The sequence below is a fragment of the Vulpes vulpes genome, chromosome 15 (genome assembly GCF_048418805.1).
Source record: "Vulpes vulpes isolate BD-2025 chromosome 15, VulVul3, whole genome shotgun sequence".
Taxonomy (NCBI): Eukaryota; Metazoa; Chordata; class Mammalia; order Carnivora; family Canidae; genus Vulpes; species Vulpes vulpes.
The window spans coordinates 86,507,752-86,532,492 of record NC_132794.1 but is presented as its reverse complement, the minus strand read 5'-3'; the positions used below and the strand labels follow the sequence as shown (position 1 = coordinate 86,532,492).

General features: G+C 43.6%; 1 protein-coding gene across 6 annotated transcripts in view; it reads left to right on the top strand.

Moving 5' to 3' along the window:
* ALDH18A1 (aldehyde dehydrogenase 18 family member A1) overlaps nucleotides 1-19,074 on the top strand; it is a 44,454-nt gene extending 25,380 nt beyond the window's left edge. For all 6 annotated transcript variants that reach the window (XM_025991143.2, XM_072739630.1, XM_025991146.2 and 3 more), the window contains exons 9-18: nucleotides 350-494; nucleotides 1,671-1,744; nucleotides 3,203-3,296; nucleotides 5,900-6,120; nucleotides 8,173-8,310; nucleotides 10,872-11,067; nucleotides 11,173-11,294; nucleotides 13,508-13,694; nucleotides 14,719-14,814; nucleotides 18,065-19,074. In XM_025991143.2, the coding sequence (XP_025846928.2) occupies nucleotides 350-494; nucleotides 1,671-1,744; nucleotides 3,203-3,296; nucleotides 5,900-6,120; nucleotides 8,173-8,310; nucleotides 10,872-11,067; nucleotides 11,173-11,294; nucleotides 13,508-13,694; nucleotides 14,719-14,814; nucleotides 18,065-18,246 (1,455 nt within the window). In that variant the 3' untranslated portion in view covers nucleotides 18,247-19,074. The remainder of the gene's footprint in view (nucleotides 1-349; nucleotides 495-1,670; nucleotides 1,745-3,202; nucleotides 3,297-5,899; nucleotides 6,121-8,172; nucleotides 8,311-10,871; nucleotides 11,068-11,172; nucleotides 11,295-13,507; nucleotides 13,695-14,718; nucleotides 14,815-18,064) is intronic.
* Nucleotides 19,075-24,741: the final 5,667 nt, after the last annotated feature.

Here is a 24,741-nt window from a genome sequence, read left to right as displayed (position 1 = left end):
ACAGGCTGTTTTCAGAGCTTCCGAGCTATTCGAAACATTCCTTCAGGGCAGCCCCGGTGGCGCAGCGGTTTAGCGCCGCCTGCAGCCCAGGGCGTGATCTGGAGACCCTGGATCAAGTCCCATGTCAGGCTCTCTGCATGGAGCCTGCTTCTCCCTCTGCCTGTGTCTCTGCCTCTCTCTCTCTGCATCTCTATGAATAAATAAATAAAATCTTTAAAAAAAAAAGAAAGAAAGAAAAACATTCCTTCAGTTGTTCAATACCACATTGTATTCTCTTTTTGCAAGTTTAAAGGATGACGAGACCTACAAAGATCTGAATCTCATGTTGGGATCTAACCTCTCCTATTAGGTGAAAGCAGCCCTCTGGGCTTTGCAAGGTGGCACTTCCGTGGTTATTGCCAACGGAACCCACCCAAAGGTGTCTGGGCATGTCATCACAGACATCGTGGAGGGGAAGAAAGTTGGCACCTTCTTTTCTGAAGTAAAGCCTGCAGGTAAGTAATTCTTCATAGCCATACCATGGCTAGATGAGACTATAGACTGAGTTCTCCTCTAGGAATAGAGGTCACAAAATCAGGGTGTTGATGTTATGAATTATGGAATTGTCTTAAACATTCTTTGGAAAATTGGAATTTGCTTTGCTTTTGTAAAATTTAGCTAACCTGCCCAACTAGGCCCCCTGTTTTCTCAGAAACCAATAAGTTAAAGAATATAAGCATCCATTTTTTTTTTTTTTTTAAGATTTTATTTGTTCATGAGAGAGAGAGAGAGAGAGAGAGGCAGAGACACAGGCAGAGGGAGAAGCAGGCTCCATGCAGGGAGCCCGACGTGGAACTCGATCCTGGGTCTCCAGGATCACATCCTGGGCTGAAGGCGGTGCTAAACTGCTGAGCCACCCAAGCTGCCCAAGCATCCATTTTCTTTTTTTTTTTTAATTTTTATTTATTTATGATAGTCAGAGAGAGAGAGAGAGGCAGAGACATAGGCAGAGGAAGAAGCAGGCTCCATGCACCGGGAGCCCGACGTGGGATTCGATCCCGGGTCTTCAGGATCGCGCCCTGGGCCAAAGTCAGGCGCTAAACCGCTGCGCCACCCAGGGATCCCATTTTCTTAAGAAACATTTGCTTAGACCCATGCTGGATGCCCAGAGATGCAAAGATGCATAAGACATGGTATGTACGCTCAATTATTCACAAAGATAGAATTGCCCTATAATCTACATTCAGAAATGCAAACATGTTAGAGAATATAAGCCAAAGTGGAATTGAAAGAACTCTACAAGATGTAAATTGTATTGTCTACTTTAGAAATATAGATGAGTGGGACACCTGGGTGGCTCAGTGGTTGAGCATTTGCCTTGGACTCAGGGCGTGATCCCAGGATAAAGTCCCATATCAGGCTCCCTGCGTGGAACCTGCTTCTCCCTCTGCCTGTGTCTTTGCTTCTCTCTTTGTGTGTCTCATGAATAAATAAATAAAAACACTTAAAAAAAAAAAAAGAAATACAGACAAGTTTGTTTTATTTATGCCTGAGTTGTCTTGTATATTCTTTTGCCATTTTATTGGTCTGAGTGACCTGTGGGAAACAGGCACACCAAGACACTGAGCATCTGTTCTTTGTACATGCTGAGGTAGCTGTCCATGATCTGATATTTGCAAATATTCTTATAGGTCCTACTGTTGAGCAACAGGGAGAAATGGCTCGATCAGGAGGAAGGATGTTGGCCACTTTGGAACCTGAACAGGTAGTAATCCTAACATAATTTTGTTGATTTTTCAGAGTGAGTCATGCTGTGAATCAAGGGTGACTCCTCCTTCATTCCTCGTGTCCCCACAGAGTTGTTCTAGTTATTCTGCCTTTTTTCTTTCTCCAAATTTTATTTTCCCTTTTGTCTTTGTAGCCTGAGGCTAAGGTAGCTTTTCATCACTATGTTGTTTTGATCAAAAACATCATGAAAATGATGAGGCCCAAGAGGTTCACTAATCCTGTTATATATCAGGCATGGAAATATAGGAAAACTGCTTAACTGAATCACCTAACGTACCCATTAGATGCAAACTCAAGAGCCTGCTCTCAGATAAGAGTCCTGCCCATAGTGAAGTGGCAGACACGAGGAGTCCAAAAATGCAAGGCAGTCAGGTGGAAGCTGGGGATTGGCTTCTCAAGGCTTGTGTTGTAAAGGATGGATTTGAGAGTGGTGTATTTAGGTTTTTTCTAGGAAGTATTTTGGCCTGAGAAAGAAGAGAATTTAAAATAACTACAAGTAGGGATCCCTGGGTGGCGCAGCGGTTTAGCGCCTGCCTTTGGCCCAGTGCGCGATCCTGGAGACCCGGGATCGAATCCCACGTCGGGCTCCTGGTGCATGGAGCCTGCTTCTCCCTCTGCCTGTGTCTCTGCCTCTCTCTCTCTCTTTGTGTGACTATCATAAATAAATAAATAAATAAATAAATAAATAAATAAATAAATAAATAAATAAATAAATAAATAAATAAATAAATAAATAAATAAATAAATAAATAAATAAATAAATAAATAAATAAATAAATAAATAAATAAATAAATAAATAAATAAATAAATAAATAAATAAATAAATAAATAAATAAATAAATAAATAAATAAATAAATAAATAAATAAATAAATAAATAAATAAATTAAAAAAAACTATTAAAAAAAATAATAAAATAAAATAACTACAAGTAGAGAAAGGAAAGCAAGGGAAGAACTTAGCTTATCTCTTAAACCACTTCCTTTGCTCCTTCATTAATCATACAGATTTACCACACTTCTTAATCTAGGTAGGTAAGTAAGGATTGGGATCTCTTCAAGCATCCAGGACTGGGTGTTCTTCCTTCAGCTGAATTCACTTAATAAATAATTGTGTAAAAGAAAACCTACCTGGGAAGTAAACTATATAGCGATATTGAATATACAGAGATGGATATATCATGCTGATTCAATATGCTTGCCCCCTTCTTGGGGACAGATATTGTCATTCATTGGGGAGATTAGTAGTGAGAGAAGAGGGAAAAATGAGAGCCTAGGTGGTGGAGAATGACAGGAAGTAAGGAGATTTCAGTCAGTAGTGACATTGGATTTAGGAGCAAGACCTGACTCATTCAGAGGAGTAGATTTAAAAGTATGCTGTGCATTCTTCTTGGATTAATGTGTTTACTTGTTTAACGTCTTACCTTTCTTCCTAGAGAGCAGAGATTATCTATCATCTGGCTGATCTGTTGACAGACCAACGTGATGAGATCCTGTTAGCCAACAAAAAAGACATGGAAGAGGCAGAAGGTAGAGAGACCAAGTGATTTGGAGTCTGTTGTGAAGGATTTTGTTCTGGTTTTTGTTCTTTGTTTTACTAATAATTCTGGTATCAAAGTGTGCCTAAAGACAAGATTGTTATAGAAGAAATCATATACTCATTTTTATTAAGAGTTGCTTGCCAGTATTCATTGGGCTTTTTCAAATTACACATACCATCTCCAGCTCCTTTCCCAAATACTCTAGTACAGCCCTCCATAGGTCTTTTTCTGTAGCTACAAGTCATGAGCCATGGATACTATGGCAGTTTCAGGACAAAAAAAGAAAAGATTGAGCACCCCATCATTTTGGACATTCCCCAAATAGCAGCTGACACTTACTGAGGCCTTTCTATGTTGCCAGTTGTCATGCTAAAGGTTTTACAGACAAAATTTCATTTTATCTTTACAACATGGTATCTTTGAGTTAGCTGCTATTTATTATCCCTATTTTATAGAGGAGGAAACTGAAGCACAAACAAATTGTCATATGCCTAAAACCATATGGCTAGTTACAGATCCAGGATTCAAACCCATATGGACTGTGCATATAAAATAGCTGTGTAAGTAGTTTTTGGGGCCTGTGATGAAAGGTAGTTTCTCTTATAGTTAATCAGTGTGCAGTCGGCCCAGGGCTGACAGCAGATGCCATCCACAAATGCCTCTGAGGTACAGATAGTTGGGTGAGTGACGTGGCCGAACTCACACTGCAGGCAGCTAACTAGGCAGAGTCAGGTCAGCCCTCGGTCTTTCTCTTCATAATTTTTTAAATTTCCACCCTAAAAAGTGGGAGGGTGATTTTATTGGGTTTAGAGTTCTTTCTCTTGAATAAATGTACCCTGAATTAAACAGCCAGATTAGTGGTGTTCCCTTCAAAGAAACCTTGCAAGGCTCATCAATATTATTTTGATTTCTTAAAACACTTTGAGTATTGCTTTGGAGCTTCCTTTACAGTTACATCTGGTCTCTTGAATTTTTGCAGTATTGGAAAGTCATAAAATAGATTTTCAAAAGTGGAAGAAATCTTTATAATAATCTTATCCAGTTCTTTAATGGAATTAAGATCCACTGAGGTTAAAGGTTTTGCTCAAGGTCACACAACTAATTGTTGGCAGACCTCTGACTTAGGATCCTAGTTATAGTTATTTGGAAATTTGTAAGAACACACAGTGGCTTATAAACAAAGTCCTGGGTTTACATGAGCATGGTGGTCCCCTCTGACTTGGTAAGCCCATTTCAGGAAATGTATCCTAAGACACTATTTCAAGGGGATGCCTGGGTGGCCTAGTGGTTAAATATCTGCTTTCAGCTCAGCACGTGATCCTAGAGTCCCAGGATCGAGTCCCACATCAGGCTCCCTGCATGGAGCTTGCTTCTCCCTCTGCCTTTGTTTCTGCCTCTCTCTGTGTGTCTCTTATGAATAAATAAATAAAATCCTTTAAAAAACAAACAAAAAACAATTTCAAGAAGAGAAAACTGCTCTGTACATAAAAATTCTTGGAGCAGGGTTATTACCCTGAAACCTGCGAACAACCTCAGTATTTAATAACATACTTCTGGTTAAGTATATTAAGCTATATCAAATCAGTGGAATATTTAGCAGTAATTACAACAGTTTTGGCAATATAGAAAATATGCATGCATTGTGAGGTGGAAAATTGGAATGTAACATTTAACACACACTGTTCAAAACTTGATTTTAATGCACAGGGAAAAGTAAAGTATTGATTTAATTGGTTGATAAAATGATTTAACTTTTTTCTTAATATTGGTTCCTCCCCTCCTAAGTAGAAAACTTATTATTTTACCTTGGTTGATATGACTATAAAAAAGAAAGAGGAATTTTTCATCATCCCATTCCAACAGTAACCATAGTAATGATTTGTGATATATGATTCCAGATTATTTTCTTTGTGTGTATACATGTGTGTTATGAATGAATGTGTGTGTGTGTATGTAGAGAGAACCACACCATGCAAATGGTTGTATTTAAATTCAAAGAAAATGCTGTATATGAACTTACATGTAAGTTTTTATTTCTGAAGAAAACATGATTCTTGCTTCTGATCATAAAAGTAAGTTAGTCATTAGAAAAAATTAAAATAATGCAGAAAGATAGAAATCATCACCAGACATCTCCCTGTGCACATGCATATATGCAACATTTGATAAATAAGATTTTATCATGCATGCTTTTTCATAACTTTGCCTTTTTCAGCTTTCTATATCAGTACATATAGATACATTATTTGTAATAACTGCATTATAGCTCATTGTTTAAATTTTAAGTTGAATTTGATTTTTTCTATTGTAAAAATGCTGTGACAACTATCCTCATTACATGCAAGTTTGCTAATGCAAAATGACAAATTCTGGGAACTGAAATTGCTGGCACAGTGGGTATGGGTATACATGCCTTTTCCTGATGAATATTTTGCCAGAAGCCCCCTAGAAAAGCTGTAGCAGTGGCATGGCATTGTCTTCTCAAGGTCCCTAAGTTCATGTCTATTCCTAACACAGTGCCATGTGTTCAGTAAAGCGGCTGCAATCTACCCATAGCGGCTCCTTTATCATGTGTTCTTCACACATCTTTAGGGAGACTCGCAGCTCCTCTGCTGAAACGCTTAAGCCTCTCCACATCTAAATTGAACAGCCTGGCCATCGGTCTGCGACAAATTGCAGCCTCCTCACAGGATAGTGTGGGACGTGTTTTGCGCCGAACCCGAATTGCCAAGAACTTGGAACTAGAACAAGTGACTGTCCCAATTGGAGTCCTGCTAGTCATCTTTGAGTCCCGCCCTGACTGTCTGCCCCAGGTATGTGCCTGCCATTGGAGTGCGGGAAGAATGTGTTTTCAGGACTCGAAATAAGTCTCCCAAAGATAGTTTTCTTTTTTTTTTAGTAAGAAAGTCTTGTTATTTCCTCTCCCAAAGATAATTTTTGAGATTTTTCAGGTTTTTTTTTTTATTTTTATTTTTTTTTATTTATTTATGAGAGAGAGAGAGAGAGAGAGAGGCAGAGACACAGGCAAAGGGAGAAGCAGGCTTCATGCAGGGAGCCCGATGCAGGACTTGATCCAGGGTCTCCGGGATCACACCTTGGGCTGAAGGCACTAAACCACTGAGCCACCGGGCCGCCCACAGGTTGTTCTTAAAGTAATTATGTTACTGATTCTTTCAGTGATTCTAAAGTAGGTATTCATATGTACATTTTACAGTTGAAGAAACTGAAACTTATAGAAGTTACTATTCCTGTCATGGTAGAACCCTAATCTGCTTTTAGGAATAGGTCCATGATATTTCTCTGCTTCCTTTCATCCATACTAGCTGATACTTCACATGGAGAAAGGTTTCTTCTTTAGCCAACTACAGCTAAGGTTCCTCTCCTAGGATCTTAATTCTGGATGGCATCACAGATTCCAAGAATTCTTTTTTTTTTTTTTTAAGATTTTTTAAATTTATTCATGAGAAACACAGAGAGGCAGAGACATAGGCAGAGGGAGAAGCAGGCTTCCTACGGGGAGCCTGATGGTGGGACTCCATCCTGGGACTCACTCTCGGTATCCCAGGATCACACCCTGAAAGCCAAAAGCAGACACTCAACCACTGAGCCACTCGGGCATCCCAGAATCCATGAATTCTTAAACTTGTATGCAATACTGTGTACTAGTACATTCATGTAGAGAAGGTTTACATTTTATAAGGAGTCCATGAGCAATAAGAACAGAAAAGGATTCAGAATTAATCAAGGGATCCCTGGGTGGCTTAGCGGTTTAGCGCATGCCTCCAGCCCAGGGCATGATCCTGGAGTCCTGGGATCGAGTCCCACATCGGGCTCCCTGCATGGAGCCTGCTTCTCTCTCTGCCTGTGTCTCTGCCTCTCTCTCTCTCTCTCATGAATAAATAAGTAAATAAATAAATAAAATATTTTTTAAAAAAAAAGAACTAATCAAGATTAACATGTTCAGGCAAGGTTTTTTAGTAAAGTTTCTTTTATTACGTTATAAAAATGGGAAAATTTTCATTCATCCCAAAAACATTCAGAAAGTTAAGCTTTAGGTCTTGGATGATCAGGTCAGTGTCATTAGCTCTTTGCTGTAAGAGGATAACTAACCCTCCTGGGTGGCCTGCTTTTCACTGGATTATCTCTGCAAAGAGATTTGTGACCAAAGGGGGCAGTGTGCTAGCACCAGCCAGGGCCTGAGGACAGACCCTGATGTTTTGGGAGTCCTTGATAAACAGCATGGTTTTAGGTCATGTCAGGGAATATTCATCACAAAGCATTTCAGTCTCCTAGGTTCACCCTATGCTCCTTGCTTGTGCTTCTTTCCCAGCAGTCTCTGCCACAGCTTGTCCAGGGGGTGGCAGGAAGTCTAGTCTTCTCCAGGTTCTCAGCACCAGGCAGTTAGAGTTCTCAGAACAGTTGCGGGGCCAGAATAGGAAGTGGCTGGAGATGCTACTCAGTCTCAGCCAGAGGCAGCTGAGCCGCCTGTCCCCAACCATGGCCAAAGTGGGGAGAGGGTGTGAAGCTGGCCACTTAGGTTACTTTGCTTAATGGTGCTGAGCAAGCCATATAGTTTAGTTCCTGAGATTGGGTGCTTTGGCCCTGGAGTCAAGGCCTCTAGCCCTGCCAGTTATAAGCTATGTGACTTTGGGGAGTCATCAACTTCTCTGGGCTTTGGTGTCCTTACCTGTAAAGCAGGGGGTACAACAAGCATTTAATTCACTGGAATGTCGTGAGCCTTAAACAGATTAGACCTTATAAAGTGATTAGCACAGTCCTTGGCATAGGAGGAGTGCTCAGTGTTCAGTGAGTGCTAACTTACTACTTTTTCCCTTTGGCTCACTGCTCTCCCATTTGATCTGCAGGTGGCAGCCTTGGCTATTGCGAGTGGTAACGGCTTGTTACTCAAAGGAGGGAAGGAGGCCACACACAGCAATCGGATTCTTCACCTTTTGGCCCAAGAGGCCCTCTCAATCCACGGAGTCAAAGAGGCCATACAGCTGGTAGGTCCTTGCGAATGAGCCAAATCAGGCTCAGAGGGGTCCCGTCAGGTGTTTGGGTGTTTGAAGCAAAGCTTAGGTCATCTAAAGCCAAGCTACTTCCACAGGCAAGCTTGACGGGAACAGAAGCAGGTCCTGTGCACCTCCTGACACTGGACAATGCCAGAGGCTTCCTTGACCCAGGTGGGTCTTTATTGGCTTGGGAAGGCCACTGTCATACAGCTGTGTCCTAGTGCTGTGATGTACAAGAATGCCTGTTAGCCCTTCATTCTTAGGGCACATTCACCTAGAGTATGAGGTCAGGGTTCTGCTCACTAACAGTGATTTAGGGCAAGTCAGATGAAACAAATGTTATGAAACCATCATGCAACATGTGAGTATGAGGTCATGTTATTATCATTATTGTTATCGTGCCTGTTATTTTAACCATCGTCTCACTTTCCTCAATTGACAACTGGAGTCTCTGAACTAGACAGTAATAGCCAGTTTACCGAGACCTGCTGCGGGCAAGGCACTTTCCATCCGTTACCTCATTTAGTCCTCACAACAACCATAGCAGGAATATACCATTAGTATTAGGGAAAAAATAGGCTGAATACTAAAAGTAACTCACCTAAAATCACACAGTCTGTGGTAAAGTTTAGATTTGAAGCTCAGCTGACTCCAGATCCTTCTCTTTCTCCGAGGCCCACTTATTCCGACGTTCGAGGATTCTATTGGCTGCTGGGACAGTGTCTATAAACCTGCTGCTTTACATGCTCACTGATAAGAATTGGGTTTTTTTTCTTATGGCAACATAGGGGGTGGAAGGGCACAGATTTCAGGGATTCAAATCTCAGCTCTAACACATCCTCGCTTAATTAGACAGGTTTCCTCCCAGCCCCTCTTCCTACTGCTGTATAACATCCATGCATTAAATAGACAAGTATTGGCAGCCCTGGTGGCTCAGCGGTTTAAGCGCCGCCTTCAGTCCAGGGCATGATCCTGCAGACCCGGGATCAAGTCCCACATCAGGCTCCCTGCATGGAGCCTGCTTCTCCCTCTGCCTGTGTCTCTGCCTCTCTCTCTCTCTCTGTCTCTCATGAATAAATAAATAAAATCTTAAAAAAAAAAAAAGTAGACAAGTATTATGTGAACAACTCTATGACTTTTTCCATGCATCGGTGTACACATATACATACTGCCAGCCATATCCAGTTGTGGAGCATTTGCAGCATCCCAGGTGGCTCCTGTGCCTTTCCTGATCAGTATGCCCCACCCCACTACCAGGTGGCCACTTCTTTACTTCTTTCACATTCAATCTATTTTGCTTGTTTTTGAACTTAATTATAAATGGAATCATACAAAATACACCATACAAATTGTGTTGCATTTTTTGTTCATCTTTATGTCTGTGAAGGTCATTCACTTCGTTACCTCCAGCAGTCATTTTTTTTTTATGACCACATGGTGTTCCATTTACATGTAAATGTTATAGTTTATCCTTTCTTCTGTTGGCCAGCTTTTGGGCTGTCTCCAGGTTTGGGCTACACAGAATAAAGTTGCTATGAATGTTATTGTACATATGTATTTGTATTTCTGTTGTAAGTAACCTGACAAATGGGTGAAATTACAAATCAGGAGGGAAAACAGCCATCACCTCAGTGTTCTGACACCAGCACTTCATTCCAGAGTAGAGGTGGTCAGCAGCACTTGTGGAGAACCATGACTAGCAAGACCCAGCCTATCATTAAGGCTATGATTGGAGAAGCCACAGAACAGTACTTCCTTTGTGATCCTCTGAGCCGGGCATAATCTGTATCTCCTCTAACTTCCAGAGATAGCACTTGGTACTTCTCCTGACTTTTTTTTTTTTTTTTTTTTTTTTATTTATTTACTCATGATAGACAGAGAGAGAGAGAGGCAGAGACACAGGAGGAGGGAGAAGCAGGCTCCATGCCGGGAGCCCAACATGAGACGCGATCCCGGGACCTCAGGATCGCGCCCTGGGCCAAAGGCAGGCGCTAAACTGCTCTGCCACCCAGGGATCCCCTTCTCCTGACATTTTGAAAATTACCTGCTTTGAGTTATAGCCTGTTGTCTTCTAGTCCTGTCTTCCCTACTAGACTTGGAGCTCTTTTAGGGTGGAACCATGTTCTGCCTGTTTTGTAATGCAGAGCACAGCATTTAATATATAGTATTTGGTAAGCATTTGCTAGATGACTTTTCAATTCCCATGGTACCAGGAGCTTAATCTTGTTTTTGGAAGTGCCTGATTTGTCATAGTGCCTGATTTAGTTGTTCGGAGATACAGATATTTATCTATAAAAGGGGTACTGCTACTATGTATTTTGTGAGGTCAGATGTCATTTTTTTTAAAGATTTTATTTATTAATGAGAGATACAAAGAGGCAGACATATAGGCAGAGGGAGAAGCGAGGCTCCTCCCCATGGGGAATCCCGAAGCAGGACCTAATCCCAGGACCCCAGGATCATGACCTGAGCCAAAGGCAGATGTTCAACCACTGAGCCACCCAGATGCCCCAGTTAGATGTGATTTTTGTTTTTATTCCATACCCCTTCAGGTGAATACCAGAGAAGAAGTGGAAGATCTTTGTCGCCTAGACAAAATGATAGATCTGATCATTCCACGTGGCTCTTCCCAGCTGGTCAGAGATATCCAGAAGGCTGCTAAGGGAATTCCAGTGATGGGCCACAGTGAAGGGATCTGCCACATGTATGTGGATTCAGAAGCCAGCGTCGATAAAATCACCAGACTGGGTGAGCCAGATGGGGCCCCTGCCATATGCAGATGAGATATTTATCAGATGCTCTGTGGCTTGGGAGCATGTTACTAGAAACAGTTCTTTGTCTTCCTTCTTTCAGTCCGAGACTCTAAATGTGAATATCCAGCTGCCTGTAATGCTTTGGAGACTCTGTTAATCCATCGAGATCTGCTGAGAACACCATTATTTGACCAGATCATTGACATGCTGAGAGTGGAACAGGTATGACAAGTCCCAGGATTCCTACATCACTTCCTGTCTTCCATTTGGAGATTTAGAAGCCTGTGGGATTAGACTAGGAGCAGCTGCCATACCATTTAAGGCAATTTTAGAAGCAGTATTTTTGAGCATGTACTGTGTACAGAGTTCTGTGCTAAATACATAGAGAATAAGACATATTCCTGCCTTCTCACAGTCCAGTAGATGGAAGAAACCCATACTCAAATAGCTATATTACAAAGTGGAATGTGGTAAGTGCTAAGAGAGGTCAAAGATAAGACAGGTCACTGAATGTTTCTGGAATCATTTTATTCAAGCAGCATAGTTTAAAGTTTATTTCTGAACACATTCCTGTTTGGATTTGATTTGAAAAGATTGTGCAGAAATGTTTTCTTTCTTTTTTTTTTTTTTTTTAAGATTTTATTTATTCATGAGAGACATAGGCAGAGGGAGAAGCAGGCTTCATGCAGGGAGCCTGATGTGGGACTCGATCCTGGAACCCCGGGATCACACCCTGAGCCAAACACAGACGCTCAACTGCTGAGCCACCCAGGCATCCCCAGAACTGTTTTCAAACCAGAAATTTGTATGTGTCTACCCCTCCATCAGTGTCTTCAACTACCAGTATTAATGTACTTAATACAGTAATATTTGGGAGCCAACAGTTTGTATAATGTTCTCTCTGGATTATCTTAACTACCATTTCATTGAGGTTATAAAAACCAGTGCCAGTAAGTTTCAGACAAATATATGCTCCAGCTTAAATTAATAACTGCAAAAAATAAAAAAGAGGGATGCCTTTATTCTCATGAATAAATGAATAAAATCTTTAAAAAAAAAAAAAAAAAGATACTCTCCAGGCAAAAATGGACAATCTTAAGTTTTCTGGCATAATGTAAGTTTTAATATCTGATGTCATGGCACCCTTTTGTAATTATATAAATAAGCATAGCATTTGGAGAAAGCAACTACTGGACTTGGTTGCTATGACCCTGTGTGTGTCTCTTCCCTTCATCCTTTCGCTGGAAAGGAAGGCTCCAGTCAGCTTAAAAATGGTCACGGTCCCAAAGAGAACTGCAAGGATTATTTTGAAAATGAAAATGTACCCCACACAGTAAAATGGAGTGAAATCACATGATGATTCATGTTTGAGGCCTTCCTTGACACTGTTGGCTTGTGTGATTGGGCACATGTGTATGCCAAACACCACACTGGACTGGACTAGACAAGAGGAAGACTTTCCTTTAGCCAGGAATGAACCACCTAATCCTGCTTCAGATAAATCCATGGTATCTGTAGTTATTCTCAAGATTGCCTTAAAATTCCTTAAATCAAAATCAGTCAATATGTGTACTTCATGCAACTCCTTTGTGTTGCATGTCAGGGTGACTTGTCCAGAGCTAAGGCTTGGGAATGGGTTTTCTATCCCTGAGGAATATAGTTGGACCCCAAGCATGGAGGGAGCAGGGTCCCAGGTAGAAGGGCCTCAGGAACATTGAGAACAGGACAGACAACCGCTTGTAACTTGAGCAAAAGCAAGAGCTTGGTCCCAAAACATCAAGGCGTGAATGCAGCCCTGGAGAGGTCTTAGATAATGAAGCCTACATGGGATCAGACTTGTGACGGGGGCCTCACTGGCCAGCCTCCGATTCTTAAATTCCTCCAGCCAGGAGCAGGGGATTAGTACCAGAGTCTTTTGGTGAGCTGAGCCTAGAGGTGGGCCTGGCTACCAACCAAATGCTCTTAAACTCTGAAGCACACGTAGGACTTCTCTGGAGGGAAGGGAGTAGTAATGAGTATGAGCCCTCTCCCTCTTTCCATGTGAGTCCATGCCTGGGTCCCATATGCAGGGGATGGGATTTCTGTAGTCAGGTGTTCATTTTAATAAGATACCAGCAGTAAGGGCTATGTCGATAGCCTGTTAAATGCCTTCAGTGTCCTTAGCATTCAAAGGTTTCCTGCTCAAATACTGCTTCAGTTTTCCTGAGGGCCCATTGCTGGCAAGTGGCCAGTCAGCATTTTTAAAAGCAGAGCATCCTGGAGTGTGGTGGGCTGCTTCTAAAAGGAAAGCAGGGCTGGTTTAATCATCCATGCCATAGCAGCTACAGGCTCCTTACCTTTGGGCTCATCTGGATGTTTGGTCCTAGAGGAAGAAGTGCTAGCTGACTTAATGCTGTTATGTTTATATTGTCACCCCTCGATTTCCTCTGTTCCAGGTGAAAATTCATGCAGGCCCCAAGTTTGCCTCATATCTGACCTTCAGCCCCTCTGAAGTGAAGTCCCTCCGAACGGAATATGGGGACCTGGAATTGTGCATTGAAGTGGTGGACAGTGTCCAGGAGGCCATCGACCACATCCACAAGTACGGGAGCTCGCACACAGATGTCATCGTCACGGAGAACGGTCAGTGTGCACATGCATACGTGCTTGAGGAATCTGGTGCCTGTTTTTTCCATCCTGGTCCCTATGGGATCCTGCTCCTCTCAGCCCCTCCAGCAGCAGGAAAACGTAGTCTGAATAGACTAATGATAATGCCTGATGTTGGTTGTATTTGCGGGTTTGCTGAGTTCTCTCGCATCTGCTACCTCAATGTATTGTCACAGCGGCCCCAGGGGAGGAGGCAGGGAAGAGATGATTAGCTACACTCTGGAGATGACTCACTCTGTGTCACAGGGATTACCATTTAATCCAGACAACTGTCTCTCCAGGTTTTGGAATCAACCCATTTACAGCTGAGGAAACCCAGGCTCAGGAGGTTAAGGGCAGAAGCAGCTCTCCACACACATTCATTCACCGCACAGATATATATCCAGAGAGACCTGAGGTGTCAGGCACTGGAGGCCCAGCAGAAAAGGCAGCCAGCACAGCCTCTCAAGGGACCTGCAGTTGGTTTATTAGGGAATCACAACACCACCAATAATAATAGCTAACATTTATTGAGCACTTATGTGTACTAGACTCTGGGGTGAGTACTCTATGGATGTCAAGTCCTTTCATCTTCACACAACCCTCTGAGTGAGGTAATATTGTCAGTCCCCATTTTGCTCAGGCACAGAGAGGTTCAGAAACCTGTCCGTAGTCACCCAGCTAGTGGGCATGGAATTTGAATTCAGACTTAGGCATTCTGGCTCCAGAGCCTTACAAAGAGATAGTATAGTCAGGCCATTGCAACATCAAGGGTCTACGTACAGGGGGAGATCCAGATTCCAACCCAGTCTTTCCCAGGCACCTACTCTTTCTACAACAGGGACTGATGAAGCTGGTTGGCCTTCTTCCTCATCAAAGGTTTTACAAGTTTGCATGTTTAATATATGGGGAAGCTCTTCAGGGGCCTGGGCCCAGCCCTGGTCAGTCACCAGTGCATGACTGGAAAGAGGGATATTTCCTGTGGGTCACCCTAACTCAGTTTCTTCCCTTTTTACTGCAGAAGAAACAGCGGAGTTCTTTCTCCAGCATGTAGATAGTGCCTGTGTGTTCTGGAACGCCAGCACTCGCTTCTCTGATGGCTACCGCTTTGGGCTGGGTAAGGATTGTGGTTGTGAGAGAAAGGGGTTCCATTGTGAATTGCTGTGTGGTCCAAGGAGCATGGTGAGGAAGGAGGAAACACCTGTCCTTCGAAGTCACATGCTTGATTAAGATAAAAGGGAAGAATTGTGAGAGGGCATTTGATGAGAGAGAATCCTAAGAACAACCATGAGCCAGGAGAAGTCCTGTGCTCTAAGCATTTTGCATATTAAGAAGGTAGGTACTTGTTTTTCGTTTTCATAGACGTTTGAGATTCAGGAAGTGAAGTATCTTGCCCAAAGTCCCCCAGCTGTCTCTCAGATTCAAACTTATACTTAAGTCCAAAGCCTGAGTTGCTCCCACTACAGTGTGGGCAGACCATAACATGTCTATGTGCACACATTGTGACAGGCGTACATGCCGAGGTCCCTTGAGGGCACTGCTCTTTGCAGACTCACTCCTTCAGAGAGACACAGCCAGGTTGCCTGAGAGGAGGAATTCCCCTTGAGGACTGAACAAAAAGTTTTAATACGTATGCTGGGCTTAAATTAGCATCAGAAACAAACAGGAACCCCAGAGGTGCAAGGTTTATTTCTAAAGTACACCTTTGAAATAAAAAGCTTCAGAAAAACACCCTTTAAAAAAAAAAGCAGGGACGTATGGGTGGCTCAGTGGTTGAGCATCTGCCTTTGGCCCAGGGTGTGCTCCTGGAGTCCTGGGATCGAGTCCTGCATCGGGCTCCCTGCATGGAGCCTGCTTCTCCCTTTGCCTATGTCTCTGCCTCTCTTGCTGTGTCTCTCGTGAATAAATAAATAAAATCTTAAAAAAACAAGAAAGAAAGACACCCTTCTCCCCTTTCATCATTAGAAATAAAATCTTCAAGGGCACCTGGCTGGCTCAGGTGGAACATACAACTCTTGGTCTCAGGGTTGTGGGTTTGAGCCCCATGTTGGGTGTAGAGATTACTTAAAAATAAAATCTTTAAAAAGAAGAAAGAAAAGAAAGAAAATCTCCATTCCCCAGTATAGAGATTTTTCAGACAGTCTCTGGTTTTCACAGGTACCATTATACAGAGTACCAATAGGCATTTAGGACACATCTGAGAATTATTTAAAACCACTTAAGACATTTTAATCCCTCTAAACTTTGGAATAGATCTACCTAGAGAATAGTTCTCACTAAGTTACTAAAGGTTGTTAAAGAGAATTTTACTGTTATTCTTAGTCATTAGACTCTACTATTAGTTGCCTGTTTGTGTTATATTGGGATTTTGATTTAATTGTCACATCACTTGCATTGATTTTTGACTTCCATGTTGTTGAAAAAGAAATAGTATACTTTGAAGCGTTGAGGTGCCCAGTTTTCTTTTCTTTTCTTTTTAAGATTGATTGATTGATCATAGACGTAGAGAGAGAGAGAGAGAGGCAGAGACACAGGAGGAGAGAGAAGCAGGCTCTATGCCGGGAGCCCAACGTGGGACTCTATCCTGGGACTCCAGGATCGTGCCCTGGGTGAAAGGCAGGCACTAAACCACTGAGCCACCCAGGGATCCCCATGGTGCCCAGTTTTCAAGTGAAAGTCCAGGATGGGGGAAGAGCAAAAGACTACTCCATTGTCTTTCCGTTGCCTGCTCAGAGCAAATGCTCAAACTCTTGTTTGTTTCTTTTTTGTTTTTGTTTTTTTTTTGCTCAAATTCTTGTTGAGTTAAATTCTTATGCAGTGAATTAATAACAGTGGCAGATGATGTTTATTGAGCATTTACATATTCCCAGCACTGTGCTAAGTATACCATATGCGTTGTCTCACTTAATTCTCTATGATGGGTAATACTCATTTTGGGTAATATTCATTTTCTCATTTTTCCAAATGAACTGAAGCACAAGGGATGGTTTGGGCATGTGCCCAAAGTCAAGTGGTCCCTATGCTATTAAACCAGATTTAGGATCTGGTAGTCACACTCTCCTTACCAGCCACTACTTCCCAGCTCATTCCCACTCAGGCCTCTGCCCCTGCTGGTCTCTTGCCTGTAGTGCTTTTCTGCCTGCCACCTCCACTGGCCGGCTCCTTGTCATCGTTCAGCTTTAAGAGGAAAGGCACTTCCTCAGGGAGCTCCCTCTAACTACTCTACTAGTGTGGTGGCCACCCTAGCCATGCAGTCTGTCACAGCACCCATCCCTGCACTCCTATCACCGCATGAAATTATTTGCTGAACTCTTCTTCGACTGCCTTGCCCACAAAAGGATGGGCTCCAAGAAAATATGCCTTCACATTAATTATTTACCACTGCCTCCCCAGGGTCCAGCATGGTGCCTCTTACACAGTATGTGCTCAGTAAAGTTGTGTTGGAAAAGGGAACCCTGCCTTCACTGTATACCATGCAGAATACCCAGTCAGACCCAGGAAAGCCCCTCATGCCCTGAATCTAAGCTTAGAGCAAGAGGGAAGGAGAATGAGCATGTATTCAGTAACTGTCTAAGGAGAACCTATGTGCTAAGAATCCTGGGAGATACTGAGAACATGTCTGGGATTTAGAGAACACTTGAGATGAAACTTCTTAAAAATTTTATTTATTTATTCATGAAAGACAGAGAGGCAGAGACATAGTCAGAGGGAGAAGCAGGCTCCCCGCAAGGACCCCAGTGTGGGACTCTATCCCAGATCTTGGGAAGCCAAAGGCAAACGCTCAACCACTGAGCCACCCAGGAGTCTTGAGATGAAACTTTTATACTAGACATTGCTGTATACCTCAGAAAATGCCCAAATGTCAAATTTTAAAAAAAAAAAAGATTTATTCACAAGAGACAGAGGCAGAGACATAGGCAGAGGGAGGAGAAACAGGCTCCATGCAGGAAGCCTGATACAGGACTCAATCCTGGGACTCCAGGATCACATGCTGAGCCAAAGGAAGACAAGATGCTCAAGCTCTGAGCCACCCAGGTGTCCCCAAAGGTCAAATTAGATACACAGTCTAGACACTAAGCAGATATTAGAACAGCACTGCTAGTATTGTCAAAAATGCATTTGGGATAAAAGTGTACAAGAGATCCCACACATTGTGTTTCATTGTGGGGGGGCAGGGCTTGTGATTCATAGCAACTGGGGTGCACGTTGATGGGGACCATGGAACTCATGCTGATCTGGGGAGAATGGAGCAGGAGTGGGCAGGGTGAGAGGGTGTCAGACAGGGAGAAGGGAGAGATGTGGGTCTGGTGGGTGGACAGGAGGCAGAGGCAGGGAAAAGCCACATCCTCATCTGTGCTTTTTCTCAGGAGCTGAAGTGGGCATCAGCACATCGAGAATCCACGCGCGGGGACCAGTAGGACTGGAGGGACTGCTCACTACTAAGTGGCTTCTGCGAGGACAGGACCATGTGGTCTCAGATTTCTCAGAGCATGGAAGTTTAAAATACCTTCACGAGAACCTCCCTGTGCCTCAGAGAAACACCAACTGAAAGCATTCCAAGAAGAGCCGGGAAAGATTCGGGAGGTCTTCACAGTTAAGCATGTCTTAAGAATCTCAGGGGATGAGCCAGGTCTCATCTCCTACTTCCTGGAAGGGTCTGCCTCTTAGGAAGTGCACCTAGATGCTTCTGTTTGGCTCTACTAGTCTTGGTAATATGCAGATTTCAATTCACCTTTCTCTTTTTAAGTTAGAAAATAATCACCGTGAATGGGGACTTTGCTTAATTGCTGCAGTTAGGGACTTTGCTTCACGTGGTCTAGTTCCCTTCATGATGGAAACAAACAGGTGCAGTTTCTCCACATAAAAGGCAGTGGGAAAATCATGGCCGCTTTTACCTTTTTATCGCCTCAATGAGGTAACGTCTCCCCTGACACTGGGTTGGCACCAGACCCCATCACACCTAATATGTCTTTCCACATTTTATCTCTCTATGCTCACACTCATCTTCAGAGAGGAAAGGTTTGGAATTTAGAAGAGAGGCAGCTCTTCTTTTTCGCATTCTCATCAGAAACAGTTGCAAAAGAGAACTGAATCTTTTCCACTGGAAAGATGGACCTTTTATATTTATTGTGGAGTAAATATAAAGCAACATTCCAATTGCACATCTCTGGACCCAGAAGATTCGGCATTACTGGGGATGCAGTTGGAACCTGGAGCTGCGAGTCCCAAGATGAAGGATCTACAGCAATTATGCTTGAAATTTTTATATAAATTATTTTGTCATCCTACCCTTTCCCTCCAAAACAAAAATTAGAGGGTTATTTTAATACTTTGGATTCTTCCCCCTTTTTGAGAAATAAAGTTCTTATGAAAAGCCTGTGTGGATGGTTAAAAAGTCTGCACCCTCACTTGTCCTGGCCCTCTTTCTCTGCTCTCCCTGTGGCCCTCACACCTGCTTTTACACACTGACTCTTCTCTGGAAGTTGTTTGGAGAGAGTGTGTCGGCTGCATGTGTCAGTGGAGGTTGCACAGGCAGATCCCCTGTGGGGATAGATCCCTCTATCCCCCCTGGGGATAGAGCCCCAGGAGCATAGGGAGCCCAAGCACGCAGTGTGAAGTCGGTGGGTGTGTATAGCACGAGCATGCCGCCATTGTGCCAGGTCCACAGAGCATTCACGTGGACAGCCATGGCCCCGGCCGACATCCTTAGTCCACTTTGGAAGACCCTCCCTCCTTCCATATAGCTCCTGTTACAGGGTCCCTGGTGGCTGACAGTCTCAGTTGAAAGCTTTCCTGTCTCATGGGGGCCCTTCCAAAGAAATAAGCACTCACTCACATACTGCATCCTATACTCTGAGGATGTTTTATGAGCCCAAGAGTTATGGTGTCGTGTGGAACATGTTCCCAGGCTGGCTCCAAACTGTACTTCTCATCTAGACCCTTACATGGTCTGGCAAGCCACCCTGCCTGCCTTCCCCTCTGAATGGGGAATTCTGACAGCTTGCCTGAAAAGGCAATAAAAGTCTTGCTTGAAACTGTATGGCAAATACCACACTCAGCTCCCAAGCAGACAGCCAAGTACCCCTGGAGTCAAAAATAGAAAGTGACCCAAGAAGGCTGGGGCCTTTGGGGAAGACTGAGGAGGCAGACCTGGATCTAGGCCCTGGGCAAGATGACTCCTAGGAGTAAGGGACTGGGGCAAGCAGAAGTCCAGAGGCGGAGAAGAAACAAGTCTGCGGGGCGGACCAGTGGGGACAGAAGCTCATGTGGGTAAACAGGAAGGTGTTAACCTCCCAGACAGCTGATCCCAGTTAACATCCGTGAGGGAAGGAAGACACCCTGGGGCATGGGACAGGAATGGGGTTTGAGCTGGAAAACTGCTAGAGCTCAGTCCTCCAACAAGGCCGTTTCCCCTAGCAACCTCAGCCTTCATCTTCTTCAGAGGCCGTGGGCCATCAACATTCTTTTATTTTTTTATTTTATTTTTTTTAAGATTTTATTTATTCATGAGAGACACATAGAGAGAGGCAGAGACACAGGCAGAGGGAGAAGCAGGCTCCACACAGGGAGCCCGATGTGGGACTCGATCATGGTCTCCAGGATCACACCCCGGGCTGAAGGCAGAGTTCAACTGCTGAGCCACCGGGGCTGCCCAACATTCTTTTATTTTTCCACCAAAAGTCAAGAGAGGTCAGGAGGCAGCCTTAGCCTCATAAGTACCCCTACCCAGGCAGTCTTTGGTACTTACTGGTTTGTCCTGTAGAAGGGGGGCTTTTTGTCCTGAAATCCCTCCTGTGATCTTGCCCTTTTCCTAGCTACTGAGTGGACAACAGGCTATTGAACCACCAATTTTGTTTTTTTCTATTTATTCATGAGAGAGAGAGAGAGAGAGAAAGGCAGAGACATAGGCAGAGGGAGAAGCAGGCTCCAAGCAAGTAGCCCGATGTGGGACTCGATCCCGGGTCTCCAGGATCACACCCTGGGCTGCAGGCAGCACTAAACCGAACCACCAATTTTGAAGCTTCCATCTCCTCCACCGAGGAGGGAGAAAGCCCTCTGGGCTTGTAAGATAACAAATGTTCTTATTCTTCAAGCCAACTTTACTTGAGTTTAGGTTTTCTGTTACAGCCCAAAGAATGTAAATGATACAATATGTACTACATTATGGGGCCATTTAGAAAAGTATTCGTATGGGGGCGCCTGGGTTGCTCAGCCTGTTAAGCACCTGCCTTTGGCTCAGGTCATGATCCCAGAGTCCTGAGCTTTAGCACTTCTCCAGCCTCTGGACTTCTGCTTGCATCAGTGTCCAGTCTGAACGCTGAGTCTGCTTCTCCCTCTCCCTCTCCCCCTTGCCCTACTGGTGCTTTCTCCTTCTCTTTCTGTCAAGTTTTTGGGTTTGTTTGTGGTTTTTTTTTTTTTTTTAAGTATTCATATGGAAAGAAAGGTAGACAGCCAAGGACTAGATTATAATAGGTATCATTTACTCTATATCCCTTGTTGTGGAACCGTCTCTCCCACATTTTCTAGTAATCCCATTCTATCTCTGTGATTCAAGGGAGGCTATGCTGATCACCCCCCTCCCTCACTATTTTTAGTGGCAGCCACATGACTCAGCTCTGTTAAGTGCTCTGTTTCCCTGCTTACAGTGACTGCTTCAGGGCGGGACATCCAATGATTTAAACTTGGCGAAATGGCATGCTAGTAGAACTAAGTTTTTACTGCAGTTATTAGGAAAAATAAATTGTCCCCTTTCCACGTAGAGAGAAGTATCCAACACAGAGGAAAGGGAGCCAGGGGATATATAGAGAGATTTTGCCCACCTGGCTCCATTAGTGCCTGAAATCTCCCACTGGACTCCATGGTTTTCCTTTTTTTTTTTTTTTTTTTTTTTTTTTGCTTAAGCTGGTTTAAATTTGGTTGAGTTCTATCCCTTGCATCATAGAAGATCCTGGATAACATATGTGTGTTCAAATGTCTGCTCTGCCACTTTTATTTTTTATTTTTTTTTATTTTATTTTTTTAAAGATTTATTTATTTATGATAGACATAGAGAGAGAGAGAGGCAGAGACACAGGAGGACGGAGAGACAGGCTCCATGTCGGGAGCCCGATGTGGGACTCGATCTCGGGACTCCAGGATCGCGCCCTGGGCCAAAGGCAGGCGCTAAACCGCTGAGCCACCCAGGGATCCCCCATGCTCTGCCACTTTTAAACAAGTGACTTTGGGTGAGTTACTTAGGTTCTGGGAGCCTCCATTTCCCCGTGGGAATATTAACATTTCCCTCGTCCTAAGTGGCAGTGTAAATACTTGGCACAGCATGGGCACATAGCACACACTCAGGTGCAAGATGGTCACTTGCTGTGATTTTTCAAGTGCCTGGCTGTGTGCTTGGCTCTGTACTCCACAAGAAACCAGAGTGTGCTCCTGTTATTCATGAAGACAGTTTTCAGAAGCCGGATTTTCCCACCCCAGTTTCATCTGGTCACCAGAAGCCCAGTTTTGCCCCCTGAATGAGTGAGAAGCAGCAGAGCACTGAGCTTGAGATCATATAGTTGAGCACTCAGAGCCTGTGGGCAGCTGCCACTGAGAAGGGAATGAGCAGCACAGACCTCATGTGGGATCTGGGAAGGAGAAGGTGGACCCGGATGAATGTCATGCTCTGCCTGAAAGAAGAGGTGGTCCTGGTTTGGCTGAGAGCAGGCCTGCTTTATGCAGGGGGATGGGAGTAAAGTTTGGGTTTCAAGGTACCTAACCTGTGAGCACTGCAGTACAGTGCAGGATACATGTGAGATGTGTGCATGCTTCTGAAGTAGAAATTCATTTCTAAATCTCCAAGCAAACACAAAGATTTTGCATATTTAGATGAGTCCCCTGGCAGTCTTGCCTGGTTAAGGCTTTACATCTAATCAAGTCTCTTTTTTTGACTCAGAGCAGTTGTCGTTGATGTGATTACTACTCACTTCTTCTTAAATGTACATAGAATATTTCTGGGTAGTATCTTGTGCCCTGTACAGATAGTGACCATGAGACATTAACTGTGGGGGTGTTTTCAGGAAAGTACAAGTAACAGGAACCTCAGCTCAAACTAGTTTAACAAAAGAAAGGGTATTTATTGGGTTACATAACTGAGGAACTCCAGACATATAGTTCAGACATGATTTGATCTGGGCTTGGCTTTCTTTCTCTGCAGAGCTCTATAAATCAGTGGTGTTTTCAAACTTGAGAATCTCGGAATCAGGGGATCCCTGGGTGGTGCAGCGGTTTGGCGCCTGCCTTTGGCCCAGGGCACAATCCTGGAGACCTGGGATCGAATCCCATGTCGGGCTCCTGGAGCATGGAGCCTGCTTTTCCCTCTGCCTGTGTCTCTGCCTCTCTCTTTCTCTCTGGGTGACTATCATAAATAAATAAAAATTTAAAAAAATATTAAAAAAAAAAAAAGAGAATCTCGGAATCACCTGCATGGTTATTAGAATAGATTGCTGGTTCAGTAGATCGGGGATAGGGCTAAGAATTTGCATTTCTAATAAATTTCCAGCTGCAACCGCAGTTCTAGATGTCTGCCAGCAGCAAAGCTGTCCACATTGTGTATTTGGGATGGGAGGGCGTCAAGTAAAAGTACCATCAGATGGAAGTCCTAAGCTCCAATCTTAATAAACTGGCCTGAATCACTGTAGTAAATGTAGAAATTGAGTTACGTTGTCACAGGAAATCCAAACAACTAGAGCTTGAGCACAATAAAAGTTCATTTTTGTCTCATGTAAGAAGCAGAGGTCTGGGGGTAGACATCCCAGGGTTGAGGCCAAGACTGTGGGATGTCATCAGGCACTCAGGCTCCTTTCGGTTTCTGCTCTTCCATCCACGTGATAGTGATATCCCTACCATCAGGACCATGTTCCAGACAGCAGGAAGGAGAGGAACCGTGGGCAAAGGAATACATACCAGCTGCCTCATCCAAATGACTTTCTAGGAAGGCCCATCCAATTGCTCATCCAGAACTGGCTTGTGACACCCCCTCCTCACTTTTTTTTTTTAAGCTTTTATTTATTTATTCATGAGAGAGACACACACAGAGAGAGAGAGAGGCAGAGACACAGGCAGAGGGAGAAGCAGGCTCCATGCAGGGAGCCTGACGTGGGACTCAATCCTGGGTCTCCAGGATCACACACTGGGCTGCAGGCAGCGCTAAACTGCTGCACCACCGAGGCTGCCGCCCCGCCCCACTTCTACAAGGATCTGAGGAATGTGATTTTTTTAAATCTGGGCATATTATACCTCTAAGAAGGAGTCTATACCTCTAAGGAGTAAAGGAGAAGAGAAATTGGGTAAGGGAAGAAAATTATTCTGACTCAGGGAGCTGGAAGGGATCCATTCATCTAAACAACAGGGAGGAACTGTTTTGTGCAGCCATGTGGACAACTCTAGCTGCAAGGGAGGTTGAGAAATACAGTTTTACAGTTGGGCACAGTCCTGCCTGAAGAAAAATCAGGATCCTCTTCATAAGGAAGGAAAAAGGATAAACATTGTGTAAGCTGCTAGCACCATTTGCCACAATTATCCTAAATCTCTTCTAAAGAGTAGCTTTTACCTAGAAGCCTCCTTTGTTCTCTTGAGCTCATTGTCAGGTTTTGTAAATCAAGTTTTATGGTAGGATGTGGAAAAGCCGAATTGCTCTGTAGGAGATGGAGAAAAGGTGAATTCCACGGCACTTCTGGGGAGGAGGGTGGGAGTTTAGACTTGCCCTAGGCAGAGGGTACAGACTGAGTATCCGCAGGAAATTAGCCCAGAGAAAGCTAGACCACCAAAGTGCAAAAAAAAAAAAAAAAAAAAAAAAAAGCCATCTGTTTGTAAAGGGATGGCTCTATGGGGCTAATTCTCTTGAAGATTCTTGAATCTTAGAAAAAGGCAACAGTAACAGTTATTCCAAAAAATTAGCCAGGGACATATTGAAATGAGTTTGCATTGGGGTGTAATACTGACCTGCATTGCCATCTATAAATTGTGTGAACTTAACAGAGTTATTTTTACCAAAATGGGCCTCAGTTTC